Source organism: Corvus cornix, chromosome 5 (genome assembly GCF_000738735.6).
Source record: "Corvus cornix cornix isolate S_Up_H32 chromosome 5, ASM73873v5, whole genome shotgun sequence".
NCBI lineage: Eukaryota > Metazoa > Chordata > Aves > Passeriformes > Corvidae > Corvus > Corvus cornix.
The window spans coordinates 9,322,499-9,337,193 of record NC_046335.1 but is presented as its reverse complement, the minus strand read 5'-3'; the positions used below and the strand labels follow the sequence as shown (position 1 = coordinate 9,337,193).

Here is a 14,695-nt window from a genome sequence, read left to right as displayed (position 1 = left end):
CTTTCTCATCAAGACCAGACTGTTTCAGTTGGCACAAAATATACCGGTAGGTTGACATGTTTTAATCTTCCCCTTCCACCAGTGCTTTCCTGAGTCTCTTGCTGGATGACTGGTTTTTTGATTTTTCCCTTCCACCCACTCATAATTATATGGGATGGTTGCATGGCTCTGCCTGCTTTGTGGATTTCCTCTTCCTGCTGTTATGAATGTCAGCAGTTCTTGAACGGTAGTCATGGACTTGCACTTTACTGGTCTCTTCCATGTTGTATAGTCCTAAGGAATGGCCATAGCACAGAATATAAAAGTTATCAGTCATCAGAATTTAATTTTTTAAGATTTAGTTTGTGTAGCCTGGGGATTCATAGAGCCATTGGTCTTCCAGTGTGTTAGAAGCTGCACACCATAATCTCTCATTGTCTTTGATCCACTTTCAGCTCTGTATCTCATATTCAGTCTGTATTGAGAAAAGCCATTTTTTTTCTGTAAAGGAGCTTGGAGTGATTGAATTTTCATGGTCTTCATGGATGAATGTCCCCAAATATTCCTACAGCTTTCTAATGTTGACAGGTTCACCTGGTCTGTCAAGCTGGAGTCAGCTCCCTGGGAGGTCTGACAGTCCTAGATTACCATGAGCTGCAGGAATAACTTGAAGGCTTCTTCTGTCTCAAAGACCAGATGTAGAAAACTCCCCAGGCTCTCTGACTGTGAGACCTGGAGTCCAGCATAGCCGCGCTGTGTTATTGCCATTCCTCCTGCATGGTCCTGAACGGCTTTGTGGCTGTTGCTTTACCTCATGAATATATAAGCTCTGCAGACTTAAAGCAAAAACAAGCCCAACAGCAAATCAAACAAATAACCTCGGAGATGAATAGAGGTGGCTCTGGTCCAAAGTGAGAAAATGCTAGAGCATTAGATACTATTAGATGTTCCTGCAAATCAGGCACCTACTTTTTTTACCACACCCATCTACCGCCTGAGGAATTTCACATGAGCTTGTTGTTTGGATTCCTTAGAATTGCCACTCCTATATTAGACTCCTACTATGACTCTTAAACTCTTTAAAACTGCACACCCATTTTGATGCAGGGAATTGTAAAAGGAAACTGCACCATAACCATTTTCAGTTTCTCTTTTTGTTTCTACTGTTGGAATGAGAGGAAGAGTTGACTTAGAACTAATCTCATAAATGTGTATTTATGATCTGCTGTGTACTCATACTGCATTTCATACTGGTAAGCATATAAAGGAGAATGCTAAGGAGCAGACATCTGTATATGTGTGCAATTAGATACCCACTAAAAAGATTTCTGCTACACAAGTATTTAAATTCTATTTATTAAACACTTGCAAGCTGAAAGTGAAGAGATTATCCTGATAGAAAGTGGCAGAGAGGAAAGAGGTGGGGGGGAAAACTGATGATAATGAGTAGTCAACGCCTGAAACTGTTTAATATTGTAACTCTCTCAATTTTACTGATCATTGCATCAGCTTAATCCCATTTTCTGAGAATTAATATTTGTTTAATTGGCATTTAACTGCAATACAGTATCCACTCATCTTAAAAATAGCTTTCTTCCAGTCTTTTTATGTTACATTTCTCAGTGGCTTGCCTTTTAACCAGCATGCAAACCTATATAATGATGACTGATTTCTCTCTTCCATTTAATAATTTGTAAAGATGATCAGGAGTTATGTCTCTTCATAAAAGCTTCTTAACATAGTACTGTCAAGTGATAGATCAGTGACTTGATTTATGTCAATAATAGTCTCTTAAATTTTTTGACTTGAAGTGACTCTTTCTTTGTTTCTTTCTAAACAAGAAATAAACTACTGCATTTCCGCTTTTTCATTTGTAACTCTGCAATTTGCCTGTAGTCTCACTCACTTTATGCATGAAGCTAAACAGACCACTGTTAATTTAGGCCAGTTGCTTGACATATCAAAATAAGTAGCATTCCTTTAATTTCTTACAGCACCCTCAAGGGATAATTCATTTTCAAAACAATAGAATAATATTCTTTTAATAATAGAAACTCTCTAAGTAGGAAAATGTCTTGAATAAAAATTGTGTATATTTTAAGTAGTAAAAGTGCTTCCATTTACTTGTAGAGCAGTGGTAAAAGGTTGAAAATGGGGAGTTGCTCATACAGTGCTGTGAGAACATCAGATTAGAGGTAGTAAAATTACCTCCCACGTAAATGTGAATTTAAATACTTGATATTTTGCAAGGTTACATTTACATTACTTCAGGAAATCTAAGGCAGAGAGAAAATCTAACCACCACTGACTCCAAAAAGCACACTGAAGCCTGTCTTACAGTGTTTGAGCATGAAATTCCCACTGATACCATGCAGAAAACCGAACAAGTGAAACTAAGCTGATCCTGCCATAACCATTCTGGTTGCTAGGGGAGCAAGCATGAAAAAGAATGAAGCAAGTCAAGTTTGGATATACATTACACCTGCATTTCTTTAAAGAGAGTTGGTGGAAGGTGTGCACCCTAAGGCCCCAATCCTGCAAACTCTTACATGTGTGTTAATTTCACATGTATGATTCATCCCTTTTGAAGTTGATTCACTTTTAATAAGTGTCTGCCAGGTGAGGGCCTGGGATGATAGGTACTGTACAGAATCTGGATTCCTGTGAATCCAGAGCCCTCATGAACTGGTAAGAGTGTGGATGTCTTTGCCTGGAACTCAAACTTTGTTCATAGTGCTGAACATTGAAGACTGCACCATTTCAGATGTTTTGCTATTAATATATTAAAACATTAGTATATACTCAAGTTTTAATGTCCAGTGCTATCAACAATGGAACTTAGCAGGTAGGAGACACTAGAAACACCTTTTGTCTATTTGTTTTTTCCTTCAGAGAGGAATGAATAACTGATACTATCAAAAGGCTATCTCAAGTAACATATGCAGAATAATATTATTTCTACAGCCTGTGTCTGACCAAGAGCCACAGTTTGGTGACAGAACACACTAGGAAAAGGGAGGGTCAGGAACAGCTCACAGGTGACAATGCTTATCAGGTGGGGCTAGACTGGGCACAGAGCTGTGCAAGCCAGGGCTGACATGGGGATGTTGCCATCCCTCTGCACCTTGAGCTTTGACTGTCCAGCAGTTCCTCTGCTCTTGTTTCGTGCTGTAACCTTAGAACAGGAGTTGTGTTTGAGCCATTCCCAAGAAGTTTGTGGCTCATGACATCACCTGAACTTCAGATCAGCTCAGCTGTAACCCTTACGAGGATTTTGTAAAGCCACAGGAGAGCAGCACTTCAAGAAACAATTTCTAAAGACAAATACCTCTCATGTGCCTAAGACATAACAGTATCAGAAAATTCACAGCCAGCCTCTTGAGGTACGAATATTGCCCTTGTGGTAGGTACAAGACAGCAGAAGTGGTGCTCTGGAGAGGGCTTAAGTTTGTTCAGAATGTAGATGGCGTTTGGGTGCAAGTAGGAACAAGCTGCAGTGCGACTTGCCTCCCACATAGTTTCCATGTTGAGTGGTGGGAATGTCAGAGGTGGTCTGTTTGCTTTCTTGGACTGATCTGCACTTCATAGCCACAGCACTGAATCTGACACTTTTAAACTTTGCATTACTCTTTGTCCCTACTTTTCCTCTCCCTTGCCCTGTCTTTAACAAGCAGTAGTGCACAGCACTTCTTCCCACTGTACCAAGAAATGTGACTTTGAATGGCTCATCAGGACATTGTACTTCTGTTTAGAAATGCTTTATTGTAAGCATTTATTGTAAACACTATCAGTTACAATGCTTACAAATTTAATTTATTTCAAGCCACTATTTTTTTTTCCTTGTTTAAATTTGCTGTATTAATTGAGTTGGGTAAATAATCCCGAATCTGTCTATACCAAAGATTTACAGAGTCCCACTCAGAGCAGTAATAGCTGTGTGGTGTGAGTGGGATGTGAAGGGCATTCTGGAGAGAATCTTCCTACCAGTAAGGAGTAAATAGTTACAACAGGAAGAGAAAACCTGGCTTTTTGCTGGTATCCAGAGGTACAGACCTCATAGGGGGTCACATTGATGGAAGATACCATACAACATTAAATGCTTTGCAGCCTTTTATCTTTTAGTGCTGTCCCATAGCAAAGCTTTTATTTTTAAAAAGTGCTCATTTCATGCTGTGATTTCCCATATAAGGTGGGAAATGAGGAATACTCCAGGGCAGTCCTTGGACAGTAAACAGACACTCCCCATGTTATGTTCAGTACCCAGTGAGAGTGAACAGACATGTTCTACATTAATCTATTTCAGGTCAAATTTCATTTCAGCTAATTACTGTTTGGCTTAAGACTAAGAATTAAAAAATTCATACATGTAGAATTCATCCTTCACCACAGATTGAAAAGTAGGAAACCATGCCATTATTTGCTGGCTCAAGGAGATGCTTGTGGATGATGAGCCACGTCATAAGGGACCCACCTGAGAAAATATTTTAGATAACTGAACAAACTTGAGGCATGTGCTGTTCCAGCAGTGCTTTGCTATGAAGCAAAGTAAGAATATATATATTTTTTTGGCTGTCAATTGGAACAAAGTATAATTAAAAAAAAAAAAAAAAATCTGTCTCCTAGGGTCAATAACCTGTGTTTGGAAAAGCAAGGTGATTCCCACAGTATGTGTACAGTTCTTTAGTTAGTTGAGAAACTTAAGATCTTATATGAAACATATAAGCTTACAGAGGCTTTATATGGAAAACTGTAAAGTAACTTCTGATTGAAGACAGAGTTTCCTAAAAAGAAGCAGAGGGATTAGATAAGTAGTTTAGTCCAATTCAAAAAGGGAAAGGCCCATGGCTACCAACAACTGATTAAGCAGAAAGTGTATGGGAGCTTATATTTTTATTTTTAATTACTACAGATGATCTTTTAGGTAATGGGTTGGAAAAGCTCATATGTTTCCTGTTAAATTATAAGCCTACCTCTTTATTTTGAAGTGTTATAGTGTAGCAACTTAAAATAGGAATTATGAAACTATTCCTGATCTACTGGGTCATCATGCTTCTTCTGGAGCTTGATTTGTAAACGGTATCAGTTGTTTAGCAGAGGAGCACTCTGTTGCCTCCTTTTCAAACCCAGTTCTAAACCTTCCACTAGGTTAGTTATGAAAAATGTATTTTGCAGATTTTTTACTTGTCATGTTATTTTCTACCCACAACAGTACCTTTAGAGAGCAGCCTTTCCATAGAGTTTCTTGAGCATCTAACTAAGGTGTAGGTGTTGCCTGGTAGTGCTATTTGTCCCTTTATCTCAAAGGATAAAGGACAAGGAAAGACCTCCTAAAGTCTCCAGGTAGAAACAAATAATAAAGGTGTTGGGAGGAGGAAGTTAGGAAAAGATGTACATTTGACAGAGGTTCATAAGAATTCTTACCATCATTTTGAAGCCCTAAAAATCCGATGAGCTTCTCCATTAACATAAAGATTCATTGCTTATCTGCAAGACATAATGTTTTATTTAATTCTGATATATATGGGCATTGTATTCTCTAAAATACAGGAATGATGCTATGTAATAAATATTCTCCCTGTTTGCATGTATTTCAGTTACTAATATTTCTAGTGTTAAATTAACCTAGCACTAAGGTAAACATACTAAGAATTCTTGTAAGAGAAGGGTATGCATCCCTTTCATTTTTAGAGCTGAACTTAACACTTCCTTGGGCTTAGTGTGTGAATGAGTTTTTGAGAGGGAGGGAAGCTCTGTTTACTGCATCTGTCACCTTGGAAAAGATTCATTGATTCTGTGATTGTGGAAAATAGAATGTAAGAACTTTCACTGACTGTTTGTGTATATGACAATGCTGGATTCAGGGGGGGAAAAGCCCCTCCAGGTCAAGTCACTTTCTCTTTTTTTTCTATTCTTTTCATAAAGGCACATACCAGTGATTAACTTGTTACGAGAAACAGGAGCGCACCTTTCAAGCCATGACTTGGAGGACGTTGGGACAATACTCTGCAGGTAAATGTGATATATGGTGAGGTGGCCCTAAAATGGTGTGGAGAGGCATGGTTTTTCAGAGGAGACTCAAAAATGGAGAGCTTTCAATAAACAGTTGGGTCCCTGGCACATGAGGTGGCTCTTTCTGTGCTAGATGAATAGTAAGGCAACAAGTGAAGTGATGAAATTAAGAATCAACTCTGTTTCAAAGCACCAATAACTCAAGAGAGTTCCAAAGTAGAGAGAATTGTGGGGATAAGTGAGCTGGAAGCAAATATATACCCCATTTTTTCCCAAAGTCTTTTACTGAGGAGTGGTGAAAAGAAGATGTTCAAGGTATGATTTTGTAACATCTCTCTTAAACATAAAGGTGCACAAAATGCATCATTTTTATTGTTATAAAGTCCACTTTTCACTTATATTGGAATGGCTTCTACTGTAACTAGTGTATAGTATTGTTCTTAAAAATAACTAAATCAAATAGACAGATTTGATTTAGTTGTGAACAGCTGCTCACCATCACTATATTTAATTTTAAGAGGATATAATTCTCTTAGAGCTGGTTTGAATAAACTTGCTTTCAATATATAATGATGTGGATATGTATTATAAAAAGAAATAGATGTTAGATTTCATTTTTTCCAGTACTGGTCCTGAATTACAAATTACTCTGAAAATTGTGAGAAGGTTCATGTATATCTGAAAATTACTTGTAGTTTTTGCTTCATTTCCTCTTCTCTCTTTTGAAAAACAAACAAAAAACCCCTGAGTACTGACCTTTATATCAGGACTTGGCAGGAAACCATGAGACTTGCAGGGACCAGCCAGTGCTGTATAATGTCTACAAAACAAGGTCAAGGTAAAGCTTATGTGTGTTCTGTGTAGAGACTGGACTCTGTCCTTTGAATAATTCTGGAATTAAGGAACACTAGCTGGAGTGTTTCCATTGTCATAACATGCTCAGAGGAGACTGGGTAATAAGGCTTTTACCATGGAGTCAAAATGTGCACTTCCCAGGGCACTGTAAGTGATAGGACAGAGCTAAACCCTTGGTTTGTGCAGTTTCCCTCTGCCAAAAGGCAAGAGGAGTGGTTTAGGGAATGACATTCTTCTACAAATAAATTGGCCCCTTGCTTTGTCCTGGTGGCACATGCAGAACCAGTTTGGCTAGCTGACCTGGCAGTAATATGTCCAAAAAAAGAAGAAAAAATCAGGAAGAGAAAAAGGGTACTTCAAACAAAATAACAAAATGTGGTTCTCATGCAGTTTGTTACAGCTTTGTAGGGATCACTGTGCACCTGGATCTGCTTGAGGGGAGGATGCATAGCCTGTACCAGGAGCAGAACCAGGCAGAGGTCAGGCTTTGAGACAGTGCTGAAGTGGCTGTTCCTACCCTGCTCCTGCAGAGCTGAAGCTCTTCCTCTGCTCTGCTGTTTTAGAGGGCCTGGCATAGTCATTGCTAACAAAGTGGACTTACTCCACAGAGCATTATTCAGATACCTAAAAGTTACTAAATCTGAGGTGCTGGTGTTTGTCCTCTTGCCAAAATGTCTCTGATACTTCTCCAGTGTCCTCAGATGACCTTACTGATACACTCATTTTTCCAGCATGTTCTGGCTCATGTCTCTGTCCTCTCTCTTAACTCCTTATTTTAAGCTCTCTCTACAGGCACTGGCACCTGCATGGCAGTAAACATGTCCACATGGTCAGGCTGCTTGTAGAACCAGCTGTTTATAACATCTCCCCTCTGTCTAACTGGAGCTATTTTCCTGCATTTCTTCTATCTTTTAATGTGCCTTAAGCTGCAATTTCTACCAGTCCAAATTTGTCACCAAGGCAATTTGTCAAGCTCTTGTGGTTTAGAAGGATAAAGCTGCTTGCTTTCTGATAAGCTCTGTGTTCCTGCACTTAGCTAACTTAACTTTTCCTCCCATGCAATTCTCTCTGAATTAAATTATAAGTATGTTTTCCCTCTTTGCTACCGACCAATCCTCAAACAGACTGTTACGAAAGAACATAAATAGTGATTTTTGTGTTCTAATAGCCTCCTCAGCCTCCTTCTGTTTAGACTCATGATTTTAGAATAGAATAGAATAGTTCAGTTGGAAGATTATGGAGATAAAATGAAAATAAATGTGTTCCTTTGGCATTGGTGATGTTTGAGAGGGAAAGGAGTACCAGCCAGAACTGAGGGTTGGACTGTATCAGTGGGAACTCTTGTGTAGGAAGTGGAGATGCACATAGTTATTAAATCTTTCATGGTTTCATTTGCTGGTGTCTTTTTTTAAGTGAGAGGTGTTAGTCTGGTTTCAGAATCACTTTGTTGATGTTTGGTATCTGGTACATGGCTTTGTTTCAAAATGAGATCTCAGTGTTAGTAATCTGTTAAAAATGTCAGAATATCTTCTTGTATTGCAGTAGTATTGTCATCTGTCTGAAAAACCAAACCATGATGAGATAAATTGGGACACTCAGACTTACTCTGAAAGCTTCTGGAGTTAGTAAACAGTTGATTTGTGGAGTTTTTTTTTAAAGGAAAAAAGCTTGTATAGAGGTACTTCAAGTCTGTACTTCACAGAATTAAACAGGGGCATAAAGCCAAAACAGCTTACTTTTTCATATACTTATAAAATGATATTATATGGTATGATATGATACAGAGGGATGCAGCCTTTCAAAATCACCACCTTTCAGAATAAGATGCCTCTTCAACTTAACATAAACAGGGGGTAAGGCTGGGGAAGGAAGAATAAATATGCCTCTGCAGGAATTAGGACCAAGCTTCTACTGCCTGCTGTCTCTCAAAGAAGTCTGTCTGTCTCAGCTGAGAGAGATGCAGAGATACAAGCTAAGAACTCCCAAATGTGTTCAGGACAGAGCAAACCATGCCTTGTGCTGGACTTCTTCTTTTTTCTTTTTTTTCGGATCTTCATCTTAAAACAAAAAGAAGAAAAAAATTTTCTCTTCTGTCCAGGTGATGACACACCTGAAAAAAAGAAAGTCTCTCCTGATTACTTCATATAGACACTGAAAAGGGAGAATTGCTGATAAAGCACAGCTTTGTGTCCCTGGGAAAGATGAAATCCTAGTACATGAGGAGGCAGGAGGGAGCTCCAATGTGTCATTTCACTTTACTTTTTACTTCCCAAATCTACAACTGCATTGGCCCTTGTCCTTATAAACCTTCTGAGACCTGACAAGCTTTGCTCCTGGTCCCCTGAGAGTAACAGAGCACCCCTTAAATTGCAGCTTGATGTTGGTGTGGTGGGAGACACAGAGAACACTGTCACTATTATTGGTATCTTAGCTCTGTCATCATCATGGCTACATTAGCTCTGCTGAAACTGTGAACTGGATACATAATATTTTTTTTCTGAATGCAAAAGTACTGATAGGCAGGATGCCTGGGATTATCTGCTGTCAAAGGTATCAGGGTTTACTAAAATGAGTTAGATAGTTCTTTATCAACAAAGCAGGTTTTCAACATTCTGTTAAGTGTATACTGAAGCTATCTTTATTCCATTTCATTATATAAAAGTGATGGACTCACTGCTTAGGGGTTGCACTTGTAGTAGGAATTGGTGGCATAAATACATTTGAGACAAATACAGAGCAATGGTCCCAATAGTGTAAATTGAGAGGTCCCTGTATATATTTGAGTATATCAAGTACAGTTACTGTGTGTAAAGGAAATACAAATGTGTACAGCTTGACTAGGGGAATCTGGAATTGGAGAAAATGTTTTGTGGTGCTCTTGATGATAATCAATCTAGTAAACAGTAGGTATCTTCTATTTAGAGTGGTATCTAAATTTTCTCAGAAGCTACATCACCTTTTGTTCTCTGGGAACACTACCCATAGAATAAAGTTCTCACTTGACTGGTAAATGGCTGCTGTAAAATTGAAGATACTTCTGTGTATTTGGACTGCTCTAATGTCACGGAAGGAGACCACTTCGCAGTTTTGACCTCTGCAGTGAGGGTTAAATTGCTCTTTCTGAATAGGTGCTGTTAGGCAGTTAATTTTCAAGTAAGTGCAGCAGTCCTTGTTTGTTGCTTACAGAGATGTAGCTGAGGTGCCCTGGGTGTGTGTAGGTTGGTAATATTTCTGAAAATCTTTGACCAAAGTGGTTTCTGCTTTGCACATGGCTGAACGTTGAGATTCTGTTTGGCAAATACAGTGCTCTCCTGTCCAGTGCTGGTGATGCTCATAACTCTCTAGGTAGGCTTTTTGTTTGTTCCTTAGCCTGTGACCTTACAGTGTTAACAGCAAGAGACTAGCCTTTGTAAACAAAGATAATTCATATGTTCCAGAAGTGGCTGCTAAGCGATTTCTTTGCTTTACTAATGCTTACACTTTTTCTTTACTAATGCTCATTCCTTTCCTGCAGTTTCCTTACCAACCTCCCACTGAGCTTCCTGTTGGACCTCCTCTGCCTTCCTCTGTTTCCTTATTGCTTCTGAGGGGCCTTTTTTCTTTGTGATGGCAGTTTTCATTCATGATTTATTGATCCTTTCCTTCATGATGCCAGACTGAAGCGCCGTTAAACCTCTTAGTACCCCACTACCACTTCCCTGTCCCCCAAAGGCCTCAGCTGTAGGTCACCTGGGGGTTGTAGGGAGGAACACAGACAGAGACAATCTGCTTTCCCTTTTTGTGCCCAGCCTCTGGGACTGCTGCAATTAAAGGCTTCCACTCCCCTGAAAACATATTTTCAGGTACTTAAGCGATTTAATCAACAACAGAAGTGATTTCCACCTAGCAGAGAAGTGAATGTTGCAGCCCTGCTGTCATGGTTTCTTCCATGAGTTCACCTGACTACCCCTTGTATCTTTGAGCCTTCTCCACTCTTCACCAGGTCTGCATGGCTTGGTCATCACCCCCAGGAGCTCATCACCATCTCCATCCCTGCTGCCAGCACAGTGCCTGTCACCCACAGCAAGCTCTCGTTAAGGCAGCAAACTCTGAACTTAATAATGTTGGGGAGAGTTCCCCCTCTCTTAATGAGATTCAACCTCACTTGAAGATTATCAGCAGGGTTCTGCTGAAACAATCTGCAAGCTCACAGCAAGCTCAGGTCTGAAGCTTCACAGATGCTGCTATCCTGAGAAGACTGAAGGTCATCCTCCCAACCTTCCCATCAGTTCAGCCTGTCTTCAGGCTTGGTACAGACTGGCATGATTTTGCATATATACAGGCTCTTAGCTCTTTTGCCAAAATGAGAGTTAAAAATAAACCTTAAGTATTGTGGATGGGACTACCAGAAAATGTGCAAAAAAATAATCTGGTGTGCGTTCCTCTGGAAACTTTAACTCACTTGTTTGTATAGGACTCATTCAGATCCTCCCTATTGCTTGTTACATGTGGCAGAGAGAGGTCATCTTTAAAAAGCTTTTTTTCTTTTTTTGCTTACTGCCCATTTAAATCCTACAAATTGTTTTATAAAACAAATATAGCTGTGTTACTGTCCAAATAATATCACATAAATATACTTAATGTCATAACTACTGATAGCAAACCCAGTTATGCAAACTTGTGAAGGGGGTTTCTTTGTGGTTTTAAGTAAGTCCCATGGGTTGCTGGTACATCTGCTTGTGCTCTCACTCAGCTGCATCTTGATTTAGCCATTGCCCTCCCCCCAACTCATTTCATGAGATAAATATTGTGTTGTGAAATATGAAACTGCGTGACTTTTTTTTCCCCTTTGGTCATAGTCACACCCACTATGTGAAACTAGCCTGTTGTAAGTACTTATAGCACAGCCCTATTAATTTAAGGAACTCATTCATCAAGCTGTGTTGCTTGCTCAGCTATTCAAAGCTGTTGTAATAGTGTTCCTTACCTCTCTACCCTGGCAGCCATGTTGAGCCTGGTTCAGCTTTTGCCTGCTGAGCTCATTGACAGGATCCAGGAACTCCCTGAAATTAACTGAAAGATTTAGAACCAATATTAATTATTCTTTTCCCAGCCTTACAGCTAGAGGCGATATGGATGGGCTGTACGCCTGGTACCTGGCTGGTGCAGACCTGGAGCAAACTGGTTATGATGGCAGGAATCCCCTACAAGTAGTAAGTGTCCATACAGCTGTGCTCCCTTGGTGTGCTAGCTGAGTAATAACACATGCTCTTGGATAATATTAATTTCGGAAAAATACATGTTGCATCGTGGACTCTAAACTGGATTAGAATTTGTTACAAACGCAAATCTGGTGCTGTTGTGAAGTAATAAATAGTTGGAGTGAGAATTTTCTCATCTATGTTAGAGGAATTAAAATTTAAATTGGATTTTAATTATTTTGTGGTAACATAGTCTTAATTCCCACAAGTGAGCATTTGCATGTCCTGGTGCACAGGATGGCAGGATTTATTCATGTTTCTACTTACAGGCAGAGGCTACAGGACAGAAGGAGGTTCTTGACTTCCTTAGACAAAAGCAGTAAGAAAGGTAAGATTTCGTTTTCAAATGCTGGAGTGCTGAAATGTATGATCAGCACAGGTATGAATAGAGATCCTGTATTTAAGCCCTGGTTCACCCTGGGACATCTGGCTTCAACTGCTGTCCCTGTCTTGGTTTCTGATTTGACTCTGAATACTTTAATCCTTCTTTGTAGAGTGGGGCTAATGTTTATTACTATTTCTGCCTGGACCTGGAAGTGCTTTTTTGTGCGTTCCACAGTGTAGTTCTGAACTTGGGAGTGTAAGAGCTACTAAAAGAAAACCACCAAGGGCAACAATGTGATGTTCCATTGGCCTCTTGCAATAAATTGCTCCTCTGTCTTGCCTGCATTGGAGAGGAAATGCCTTTTATCAGGCACGTTGGCCAGGCCTGGCTCTCAGGGTGCCGTGCCCCCAGCACAGGAGCATTCCCTTCCCCAGGACAGCTGCGTAGTCACCACAGCCATTCAGGAGGGGCCACTGTGCCATCTGCAGCATTTCCACCTGCCCTCTCCTGCTGGCTTTCAATGAAGCACCCTACACCAGAAATCTCCTGGTGTAATATAGTCAGCCACCATGGGAGACGTGTGGCTGATTCGTCACAGACCGGAGTTAGTTGTACTCCACACATGGACTGCAGAAACCTCTGTGACAGAGAGCTCTGCCCAGGGGCTGCTTTAGCTCTGGGCATAGGACAGGGCAGTGTCATGGCCTCCCTCTTCCTCAGGCCACAGAGGCAGCTGCCTGGGTGTCCCTGACATGAATCCCTTCTGTGCTGCCATCGTCCAAGGGGTGTTTCCCTGGCCCTGTGCGTGTGAGGCACGTGTGCGCCTCATGTTCAGAGCATTGGATCTGACAAGTTTCTCTACAGGGAACTTGTTTGGGCATTTGACCTTCTCCAGTGCTGTGCTGTAACTGGAAGCATTTGAAACACTTGCCTTTCATTTCTCAGAGCTCCTTTCTGATGCAACACAATATATTGGCAAGTCTAATCCCAATTTAAATATTGGGAGGAGATGATCTCCTTTATTTATTAAAACTAGCACAAAATGTAGTTAAAGGTTTTGCTGCATCGATGGTTATCTGGCCACTTGTGTTTCCCATTTGAGAGATGTTAGTGGGGACTGCAGTTGGATTGATTCACTCTAGACTGGTTTAAATGAACGAAGGACACAATCAGGCAGATTTTTTTGCTTTCCTTCAAAGTTTTGGGGTTTTCTTTGATTTTACCTGATATAGAAGGATTAGATACAATCACAGTCTTGAGCATTTAAATGGAAGTTTTCCAGTGGTCAGGATGGCAATGCTAAAATACCTTTAGAATGTGAGTTATGCTGCAAAGGGATTTCCATTTTTATTGAAATAGGTCTGCAAAAATTGCTTTTCTTTTTTAAGTGGGGAGTGAGTGTGTTAAATCCTCAAGTTGTCCATGGATCACCTCATAATTCCTTTGGACTGAGCCATCAATAGTGTAGGCGGTCTGAAGGAAGTCTTCAGCACCGCGTGAGAACTGGCTTGGCAGGCTACAGGGTAATCTGTTCTCAGGAAGGTTTTGGATACTGCCTAGTTCTAAACATCATTTTCTCTTTCTCCAGAGGCTGTAGAAGATGGTCACTCCTCATCAGGAATACCAGCTTGAAACATTCATGGTGTTAAGCCATTATGGCTTAACAGGAACAATGGTAGTGCTGCTTGGGGCATACAGGAAAGCTACAGCTTAGAAAGATTCTTTATTTAAGATCACATTGATTATCTAAAAATTATTGGCTGCCTTTATTTTTTAATCACTTTTTGGAAAGAAATGCTTCTAAACAAGTGAGGCTGTTCTGTTACAAGTTCTGATTTTAAAGAGGCCTTTTGAATGTTCTTGCATTAAACCACTGAGGACAGTATTGCAGGCATAGCAAATGGAAATGCTGTGGTGAATTCATACCAAGGAAAAACAGTGGATTGTGCATTTCTGGGTTTCAACTAATAAAATCTCTGAGGAACAATGTTGATTTCACTTGGTCTGTTTTTTTGCAATGACTTTTATCACTCCAGTTGCAATTAGAGCAATTGTGAGTGTCAGTGCAAACAATTGAATCAGTCATGGGCATCTGCCTGCAGTTGTGTACTAATCTTCACCAATGTGTCACTATAAACCCTCACTTGAAATGAGTAGGAGGCAGATGCCATAAAGCATGTTTGTGGGACTGCCTGAGTGAATTGATTGTTTTGTTTCTAATAGCATCTTTCCCACATCCTGACCGGAATATAATCAAGATTGCTACATGCTAGACACGTAATTCTTT

The 14,695-nt window shown here is 40.1% G+C and overlaps 1 protein-coding gene across 1 annotated transcript in view; it reads left to right on the top strand.

Annotated features, from left to right (window-relative positions):
* ASPG (asparaginase) overlaps window positions 1-14,401 on the top strand; it is a 44,526-nt gene extending 30,125 nt beyond the window's left edge. Inside the window, exons 13-16 of the mRNA XM_039552963.1 lie at window positions 5,902-5,988; window positions 11,936-12,035; window positions 12,353-12,411; window positions 13,997-14,401. Of these exons, the coding sequence (XP_039408897.1) occupies window positions 5,902-5,988; window positions 11,936-12,035; window positions 12,353-12,406 (241 nt within the window). The 3' untranslated portion in view covers window positions 12,407-12,411; window positions 13,997-14,401. The remainder of the gene's footprint in view (window positions 1-5,901; window positions 5,989-11,935; window positions 12,036-12,352; window positions 12,412-13,996) is intronic.
* The last annotated feature ends 294 nt before the right edge of the window (window positions 14,402-14,695 follow it).